This window comes from Malus sylvestris, chromosome 15 (genome assembly GCF_916048215.2).
Source record: "Malus sylvestris chromosome 15, drMalSylv7.2, whole genome shotgun sequence".
NCBI lineage: Eukaryota > Viridiplantae > Streptophyta > Magnoliopsida > Rosales > Rosaceae > Malus > Malus sylvestris.
In genome coordinates, this window is record NC_062274.1 from 8,447,737 (window position 1) to 8,458,148 (window position 10,412).

Sequence of the window (10,412 nt, forward strand, 5' to 3'; positions counted from 1 at the left end):
GAAACAGTACACGCACAAGATCATCAAAAAATAAAAATTGACCAAGGTTACGAATGTACCAATAATTCCAACCATTTAAAGACATTATTTAAACCCAGACTTTCTTGTTTTTCTCCTTAATTTTTTATTTCAACGTTACATTCAAATCCTGTGCAAATTAGTCAAATGCCCGAGCCCAATTCTCTCTCAATCAAAGGTAAATATGACTTTTTGTCTTTCTAAAATACATTTCCTCAAGCAAGTTTATATATAAACCTCTGCATTACAACGACTCATCTGAATGCAACGAAATGATTTTTTTTGTTATCCTTGGAAGTGTACAAACATGAATAGAAGAACGGATAAAGAAAATTTGAAAATCTGACCGAGGGAACATAATTGGCTATTTTTAAAAACTCAAATCGAGGATTGGCTAAAAGCAAAATTCAACGGGATAATTGGCTACTTTTACCATTTTTTTTTTATATAGGGCCTCCGTTTTCTAGAGATCCACATCCTAACATCACAATAACTTTAATTTGGTGGCCCAAAAATAACGACCCGATCCAGAACCCCTTTCCTCTCACGGTGCCCCGATTTAAAACGACGTGTCGGCTCTGGAGTCATCATAGCCATAGCCACCAACAGCATCGCTGCCGTAAAAAACTCAACCATTATTTCAGAAACTCAGTCCTGAGAGAGAGAAGGCAAAAATGGCGTCGTTGCTGAAATCTTTGGTGGATCCAAGGACGAACTGGTTCGCCCGCCAGCACATGAAGGCGGTCTCCCAGCGCCTCCGCCATTACGGTACACCTCCTCTTTCCCAAACCCTAATCTCTCTCTCTCTGTATGTATATGTATCTCGGTGTATGTATAGGCCGATTTGGTTTGATTTGATTTGATTTGTGCTAAAATTGGTAATGGAAATTAGGGCTTCGATACGATGATCTGTACGATCCCTACTACGATTTGGACATCAAGGAGGCTCTGAGTCGTCTGCCGAGGGAGATTGTGGACGCTCGTAACCAGCGTCTCAAGCGCGCCATGGACCTCTCCATGAAGCACGAGTACCTCCCCGACCATCTTCAGGTGCCCTTTTCTTTTACCTCATATCATTTCTGTATCACTTTGCTTTCCAAATCTAATCCCTGATTTAATTCATAGGGATTTTTGGTGTGTGGAATTTGACTACAATTTTGCATTTTATGATTGATATTGGATTAGTATGACTGAGAACTTAATCATGAATGATATAATGTTAATTGGAAACAAAGGTTTTGCCTTTCTAATTCAGATGTCATACAATTCTACAAGATTTTTTGTGAAATCGTAGTAGCATGTGTAGAATGTTGTGTTTGAATGTGTTGTTCGGTGCATATTGTAGCAGAATATTGAGTTTGAATGTGTTGTTCGTATTGTTGGCGCCGATATTCAGCATATTGTAACCACGCATATATTTATGTAATATTAAAATGGCATTGTAAACACTTGCCTTTGTTTTGCTATTTGCAGGCACAGCAAACACCATTCAGGAGCTACCTTCAGGAAATGCTGACTCTGGTAAGTAACGTTTGTTTTCTTCTTTACTACAGTTGTTTCTTGGGTGTTTCAGTTTGTGTTTGTGTCGTCAACTATGAAGCTTCTATATACCAACCTGTTTGAGTTTTTAACTAAAACATTGAAGATTTCCGGTGACTGTTTATTTTTTAGAACAGTTTATGGGAAGATATGTTTACATGTAAGGTTTTTTGGAATATGTTTATTTCTAATTTGCTACATGTGTGTAATTTGGCGATGGGAAAAACGTCAATTTTCCTTTTTGTTATGGTCTCTGTTCTCTGGCAATCCGTGAACAGAAGATATAGAATAACCAATGTAGAGAAGAGCGTGAGGCTTTGGATGTTCTACCGAATTAGAAAAAACAATCTATGATTTTGCACACGTATGACATGTTGGGTACATAATTTGTCATTAACTGCTAAATTATGCTTATGTTTGCAGGTGAAGAAGGAAAGTGCAGAGCGTGAGTCTTTGGGAGCTCTGCCACTCTATCAGCGCACCATTCCATAAGCATGCTATTGCCTCTTTTAACTATTTTTTTTTTTGTTGGAATGAATCTTGGGATGAAATGATAGCATTGTTTCTGGTATATGTTTCCACACCTGAACGGAGATTGTGTTCTGTTCTAGAAGCTTTTCCAAATTGTTGCCATTTGAGATTCGAAGTTGGAACTTCCTTGATGGTTATCATATTCTGGAAGTCTGTTTTCCAATAATAATGTGCGATCCAACTTTCAACTTTAATACGTTTGATTGCAATAAGCTGCTTTCTCTACAAGTGTTCTTGAATTCTTTCTATGCTGCTCGTTTGTTACCTTCTATTCATGTTCCGAGTAAAATCTCTATGATTGGATCAAAAATCGATTTGAGTTCTGCAATTTCTCACAGTACTTGTGTTTTGGATCTTTATGGGCACCAAGAATGGTTGCCTACCTTTTGTTGTCCTATATTATTTGTGAAGCCTGTAGAAATATGTTCTTGCAAGGTTATTGTTGGCTATGAGATGTAGTGGAAGGACGACTTACATGGCACAGGGTCATGATGATGGTATACTTGCGTTATGTAAGTTGCTCTGTACTAGAGCGGTTGTGAAATGTGGATGTGGATGTGGATTCCTTAAAATTTTATAGTTTAAAACTGTGTAATACATTTAACTTTAATTTGCCAAGAATGATAGTTTTGTAATTAAATAATTTTTTTTCAGTTACAGTTATTATATTTTCGTCATGAGTATTTCGGTTTGTAAATTGTATAATATTATAGATGTTTTCAGCGCCGAAAAACAAAATTTAAGATTTTCTTTCTGTGAGCCACTGGAAACTATTCGACCGTGGGCCTAAGCATACCTACGATTTATTTGGACTTGGTGAAACAAAAGTTCGCTTCACGGCGTCTCAGCTAGGGTGGGCATGATTTGGTTCAGTATGGTTTTAGGGTAAAACTGAAAATGAAATTAAAATTTATTTAGGTTTGGTACGGTTTTGGGTTAAGAACGGAAATGGAAACAAATTAATTGGTTTTGGTTCAGTTGGGTTTCACACAGTTTTGGTTTAAGTTTGTGCCTCACTTGTAGCAAATCACCAACGAAAAAATTTTGGTGTTTCAAGTCGCTACTTTGAAAACTTTGAAATTTTGAATCGTACATCGCTTTAAAAGACCATTGAGCTCGTGGAAGAGCTTGAGAAGGCATTTGAGCTTGGGAACGTGATACTTGCGAAGTCCTTGTGAAAGTGAAACTAATGGATGAGAAGTCATTGAATGTGAACTAGAAGCTTAAGAATGTTTTGGAGCTTGTTGTTGTGGTTGTGGATTAAAAGTAAGAGAGGCGATGTTTGAATTCAAATTGGTCAATTGTACACAATACAAAACCATAAACAATATAAACTACATTAGCTGTTATATACTTTAAAAAGGAATTAGTTTTCACTTTTTGATTTTCAATTTTTAGTTTTTTATTAGTTTTATTTATTTATTTTTAATTGAAAAAAAGGTACCAAACATGTTTTCAGCTTACAGTTTAATAAAAAAGTGAAAACTAAAAATGAAATGGTTATAAAAGGTCTCTTAGTGATGCATATAAATGCAATTTGATTTAATCAAGTTGGCTAAAGCACAATGTCTTTCTTTGCGCTCTTCCCCAAAGTATAGGTCTAAAAGTGTGATTTCTCAATGAGTCAGATCAGAATCCAGGGTTTCCAATTCTAACATTAGGACTTTAGGAATGGAAATTGCCTCAAGCCAAGGCAAGGCAAAAGACCGGTGACTGGGAAGTTCAGTTTGTGTTTGGGAGTCCAGCAATGTCCCTCTCACCTCCTGCAGAATTATTCTACGTCTCCAAAAGACTGACCATGGTCAATCTATGGATTAAAGGAATTTCTTATCGAAAAAAATTGGAAGTTTTAACGAAAAGTTCACAGTACTGTTCATTTTAACGAAAAACCACATTTTTACACTAAAAAGTCAAATATGGTACTATTCACTTTATATTTTATTTTGTCCTTATCATTAAATCTCAAAATTTTCAAGTCATTTTCATTAGTTTTCCTAAAAAAAATTGATTGATCTAAAGGGACTAGGTGCTTTAACCGATTGGAGGAGAATGAGCTAGGTATTAAAGATCCCCCATATATTATTTAAGAGCATCTCGAAAGAGATGCAAATTGAGATGTAAAAACTGGATATAGAATTTTATATTTCTGAGAGATGAAAATTTAGAATTTCTGCTATCAGAGAGGTTTATGGCTGAGAAAGAAAATAAAAATGCCCATTTTAAGGCATTTAACATTTTTTATTGAAGATGCTCTAACGAGACGTTTAAATGATAGCGTGTTTCATTTGTTCATGCATGTATGAGCTCATTTTAAAATAATTAAATGCATAAATTAATTACAGTTAGTTTTAAAAAAACGTCAAATAATTTTGAATGGGATGAAACGTAACACAGTTATAGCATTACGAAGAATGAGGAGAAACGTTAATGATTGGTCTAGTGGAAAAAGTGAAGTTCAAGATCCAAAATTTAAATGTGGATAAACAACAAAGAAAGGGAGAAGATCGACCTCCATCAGCATCATGTGCATGTATTGTAATTTTAGGTGGCTCCTGTACTTGAAAACCTAGATGGATGCGATGCATGGTTCAGTGAGTTCAGTCTTCACTGTCATAGTCGATCAAAATTCTCATCTCCTTACAACAAGGTTGATCTTCCACTCATTTATCATGCAATCTTATATGCATTCCTCTTCATAAATAAGTACATTGCCGACATTCTTTCTTGTTCCTAACTGAGCATGCATGTTACCTAATTTTCACTTGGCATGCTTGTTTTCAAATTTATTATGCACATTCATGAATCCATGAAATTTTTTAGTGAAATTGTCTGCATATGTTAGCAGTGTTGGTGATGTGATGGTTATGGGAACTGGTGTAAGTCGTATGCACGATTCATTAGCCAAAATAATTTAGTAGTGGGTCTCATTTGTTTGTGCATGTATGAGATCATTTAATTTTTTTACTCATAACAAATAAGAAATTGTTACATCAATAAGTAACTAAAACTTGACAAAATTTTTTGTGACGCTAGTATTATTGTTTAAAAATTCTCACAATAGTTGTAAAATAGAAATGCATCGGACTATCTGTTCATCCTAAATTTTTATTTCACACAACCATTGCGAAAAATGAAAAACTAGTGTATACATGCAATTGTAAACAATCGTACTCGCACGAATTGGAATTTACCACCGAGCATTCCATGTACCATGAGCCCCATGCTTTAAACCATCTTCCACATTGTCTCCCTAGGATTATGATTCTTCACCAGGATCTCTCTCTCTCTCTCTCTCTCTCTCTCTCTCTCTCTCTCTCTCTCTCTCTCTCTCTCTCTCTCTCTCTCTCTCTCTCTCTCTACCGTTTGGTGCCCCAATTTACCTAGGATGCGTTGTCTCATGGAACGGATTTTAGTTAATTTTTTGTGTCACCCTTCCCCATGGAACACAAAATAATAACTTGTTGGACAACAATACCCATCCTCTTTTTCATTAATTTCACTATCTACCCTCTCTCTCCCTTAGCCTCCTTCTCTCATGTAGCCTCCTCCTCCTCCACCACAAACTCAGCAACTCAGGCTAACCCAATCCCAGTAAACCCATATGAACCCAACCTAACCTTCCTCCCGACGCCTCCCTCCTCCCTGCTAGTCCCACGACAAGACCGTAGCCCTCCACCACAAAAACCTCAAGACCACCCACTCGCAAGACGTGCCGACGCCGTCGCTCGAGGGATGGGACGACGAGGATTAGGCGGAAGATGTGAGGGATGACATTGAACTTGTCGGTGGTGGCTCAGGTAAGGTCGAACTCGTCGGAGTGGATGGGTACGATTGTCATTTAATCCTTTGTTCCATTCCGATCTGAGCATACACCAAACGTAGCATGAAACCTCTCTTCCGTCCCGTTCTATCATGTATGTGTACCAAACGGTACCTAAAGGATTAAGAACACAAACACACGAACCTGTGTATCAAGAAAATTGGGAGGTCAAATTATTATTCAAATCATTGAACACAAAGTTGGGTTGTGTTACATCTGAAAGCTTATAATTGTTAGTTGAAAACAACCATCTGAGATTGAGATATGCTATCCAATCTTGAAGATTCACTTCAAATGTGAGGTTGCTTTAGGTGAATTAAATTCAGGATAGGCAGGATATTTCATGTCCCTTTTCTTCAATTGCTGGAGATATGCATGAGTGCTGACGGTGTCACCCGAGAGTGGTATGCAAATAGAAAAATACTAGACTCTAACGTACCCATCTAATGTTTCGGTTTATATTTTCTTATATATCACCTTAATAATATAAATGTCAACTTGTGATTTGGAGAAAGGTGCCAAAAGGGTTCCTGCAAATAATCTCATAGCTTAGTTCGATCTCCACTAATTTCATTCCCCCTAATATATATAGTTATCTGACTCACTTGTGCTACCATTTGTAAAATAAAATAAAAAATAAAAAAATAAAAAAAACATTTCCCCTCTAGTTTAAGTTTTAAATTTTGCTGTTTGCAAAAGAAGTGATCTACATCATTATCTTATCTTGAGACAACTTAATTAAATGCTGCCACATGGAGAGTACAGCCACCGTCCGATCTGTCCAATTAAAGTGCATAGGTTAGCATGTCATTTTCCATGTATAGCTAAAGAAAGTGCAGCTATTTGGTTCGAAGTTGATTTCAGAAACAAGCTCAAGATCAAACCATCCATGGTTATCATTCTCTGAAAACCATAACAATTATTTTTCAAATTTTGTGGTATTATCCGAATGAGTGATGGCTTTCATTGGATAAAGGATAATATATGCTTGTATAGTTGTATATATGAAATTCATTCATGTCAATATTGGTAATGCAACTGTGAATTCGTTTCTCCAAATTTTTGCCACAATATTACGTTTCTATTGAGCCTATATATCCAACTTGGAAAGAGATCTAGATGGCATATATGCAGTGTCGTTAATGTTATCATAATATAACATGCATGGCACTTCAACTTCACGTGCAAGTGTGCAACCATGCATGAACCCTAAAAGTCGAGCCTTCGTTTTCTTGCGCTATTTCCTGGCTTGATTTCCAAATTATAGATGAAATAAGATAAGTATTATCTTATTGAGATTACTCAAAGATTATTGCAAAGAGTTATTAGGTACTGAATAATTGTAATCAAAAAGAGAAAAACTTATATAGAAACAGATTAATTGTCATTGTGATGTCTCGATCTAAGTCTACTGACATGTTATTATGCTAAATTTTTCTTCATATAATATAATATTACTGAACTAAACGTTATGCAGCGATGAATTCATGCAAATGGCTGAGGTCTGACAATTTTGACGATGACACTTGATCATGCATGCATTTGGTCCCGTGCCCAAAAGACATAGGAACAGTCGTTTTGGGAAAAGAAAAGGGGTGCTTGTTTTCTTGTGGTGGGATCAATTGGAAAGTGGAGAAAATGGTGATGCTGTATATTTCATGTCAATCGGTTTTGGCATTTTATCCTAGGGTTGAAATTCTTTGGCTACTTCCATGCTTGTCGCATATCTAAGCAAACAACCAAAAAAAATTTTATTGAGATTTTTGGACCCATTAAGTATTTTTAGTTCCAAGTTCACATTGTTTAATTATTGGCTAATCTTCACTGTTGTGATTGTTCAGAAATTTAAGGATATCTAATCTAAGTTTAAAATTTCATCATTTGCATTAGGCAGCAATTGGAATAAAGATTGTCACATTTTTCTTTGACGAGAAAAACTTTTCTAACACATCTTAATTTATACACTAATTATACAATTTAATTAAATTAAGATAATTTCGTGTGTAGTAACTTTTCAATTTCGTGAGAAAGCCGACATTTCTATCACCAATTGTATACAACTAATTTCTTTAAAAAAATTCTCCCTATGGACTTGCCATTCTCATTCCTATGTACCCTCGCCCTTGGACATGAATCACTAGAGAGGTAATACTTCATTTTTTTAAAGAAAAATGATCATTTTGTTTAGACACAGAAACTGACATACATGTTGATATCGTTTGAAATGAAAAGTTTTAATAATTAATTTCCTAAGTTTTCTCTTTTCTACGACACCTTATAACTTCTACATTCAAATATATATACATACCCTTTATCCAAAGGGATACCCATAAAATGATTTGTTTATCCATGTACAAATACTTAAGAGAAATTAATATTGATTTAGATGGTAGATGGTAGGTGGTCAATCATAACTTTGGGCCAGTGAGTATCAAGAAGAGTCCAAAAAGTAAGGGGACAAGTCCCTAGATTTCTGGCCTACGCTGGTCGTCCACATGCAGCTGATCCTGAGGGTTGAGGCTCTGGATCAAAACCGGCCCACTTCGTTTCCTTTTATTTTTAATATTTTTTTTTTAATGGTAAAAAAGGCCCACATATTGCTCGTATGTCAAGCCCAGAACCCGGCCAGAATCATGGGGTGCTACGATCCTACACAAATTCAGATTACGATCAATTCAGATTTTTCGGGATGAAAATATGGGTCCCCCCAACATCACCCCCAATCACTCCCCCTACATTCCTCGTGATGTGTTTTTTCGGGTTAGGGGTACTTTGGTCTTTTGAACCTTGAACCTAAGGGAAAGTGATCCTCTCCAGATTTTTTCCATCAAATTCATACCATCAATCAATTTGGATTTTTGAAATTTGATTCAACTGTTAAAATGATTATAATTTTTAAAGGAGGATCTTGTTTTTAACCGTTGGATCAAATTTCAAGAACCCAGATTGATTGATGGGATGAATTTGGTGGAAGAGATCTGAAGATGATCCTTTCCGATATTAAGCATTTCCAATTCAAATCCTTTATTTGACTGGATATGTTGCTTAATGGTCTTTTTAAATAAAAATGTTAATTTGCTATATTTTAGCATATGTTACCACATTACTCATGAGAAGTGTGCGTGCCCGTCTTAAGAGGCTCAATTTTATTCAATCCGTTCATAATTGTATTTTTTAAATTCCACTTATATCATGAGCTAGAAATAATAATTTCATTTATTGTCAATGCAAAAAGGGTTGTAACTCAAGTGATTACAAATATTTTTTTGTTTGCATATGAGGTTCGAAGTTCAATTCTCCAATCTCATACTATGTATGAAAAAACAAACATACAACTTCTCACATGAAATATACAAAATAAATAGAAAAATGCATCCTTTTTTTTTCTTCATACAACGGTAACCTTACGATTTTATTATCCCTGTTTAGTTGGTTGTCTCATATTTGTATTTGATTAAAAAAAAATATGAACTTGCTAACTACATATCGGTTTCATGTCGTCTAAAAAAATTATTACTCCACTCTCGAACTATCACTTTCAAATCTTCATTTGTACATCTTATTTTGTTATTAAGATTTATATCAAATTAGTAATATGTTAATATAACATATCGAGCTAATTAAGAAGTGAGCATTATAAGACCGTGTGTGACTGCCTCTCTTGAGCTCATTTCTCTCATACGACCTCACCGGCAAGAATACTAGTGTACCAAACAAACATTAATAAATGGCATGTGCTTTGGCCTCAGTGCCTCACCAAATAGTATAAGGTCAAATATGTCATTAACACATAAAACATTCCCCACTTATTGTCAAATTCCATTCACTATGGTTAACTGTTTAACAAACTTCATTTCCATTTCTAAAAGACAAAATTGTACATTCCTTAGTTAATCGAGCCAGTTGGTCGAAACAACGCGACCATTTCTTTTCACATACATTTGAATTGGCTCCTACAAAGTTAGAGTACTTAACGTCACGTTCGAGATTGTTTTCTGTAAAAAAAAAAAAGCGCTTATGCTCATACGTATTTCATTAAAAAAGATTAGAATATAATTTTACGACTCAGAAATACTTTTAAATTTTTCTATCAAACATAAACAAAGATACTTTTGATTGTCAGAAAACGCCATCCGTTTCGAACGTAATCTCAAGCATTCCCAAGAATACCACTTTTTTAACGTGAACTTGGATTTCAAACATGTATTCAAATGTGCGAGGATACAAGGGTGTCGTGGGCATGCATGCTTCGCAACAACCAAGGTTGAACGAAACCATGTGACCATAAAACAGCTTTTGTCTTCAGGTTCAAATCCGCCACAACACATACAGATTCGGATCACATGTCGACATATGCACTTCACCCCTTACAAAAAACAAAAGAACTCAAGCCTAAACACGTCATTTCACAGGCCGCGCGAAGATAGTCAGAAATTCGAATGGCAAACTCGTTATATTCGGTAAACCTAAGGGCAACTTTGGACGCTGACATGCATATAAACCC

The 10,412-nt window shown here is 35.6% G+C and overlaps 1 protein-coding gene across 1 annotated transcript; it reads left to right on the top strand.

Annotated features, from left to right (window-relative positions):
* The first annotated feature begins 602 nt into the window (after positions 1–602).
* On the top strand, positions 603–2,282 carry LOC126605720 (cytochrome b-c1 complex subunit 7-2, mitochondrial-like). The gene is made up of 4 exons (XM_050273152.1): positions 603–786; positions 911–1,068; positions 1,492–1,539; positions 1,981–2,282. The coding sequence occupies exons 1-4, from the start codon at positions 693–695 to the stop codon at positions 2,047–2,049; spliced, it is 369 nt and encodes a 122-aa protein (XP_050129109.1). The 5' UTR covers positions 603–692; the 3' UTR covers positions 2,050–2,282.
* The last annotated feature ends 8,130 nt before the right edge of the window (positions 2,283–10,412 follow it).

Excerpts from the sequence above, each read along its gene's own strand:
- LOC126605720 (XM_050273152.1), top strand. The coding sequence starts at position 693 with ATGGCGTCGTTGCTGAAATCTTTGGTGGATCCAAGGACGAACTGGTTC. Across the intron at positions 787-910 it reads CCAGCGCCTCCGCCATTACG|GGCTTCGATACGATGATCTG; the intron begins GTACACCTCCTC and ends AATGGAAATTAG. Across the intron at positions 1,540-1,980 it reads TTCAGGAAATGCTGACTCTG|GTGAAGAAGGAAAGTGCAGA; the intron begins GTAAGTAACGTT and ends TTATGTTTGCAG.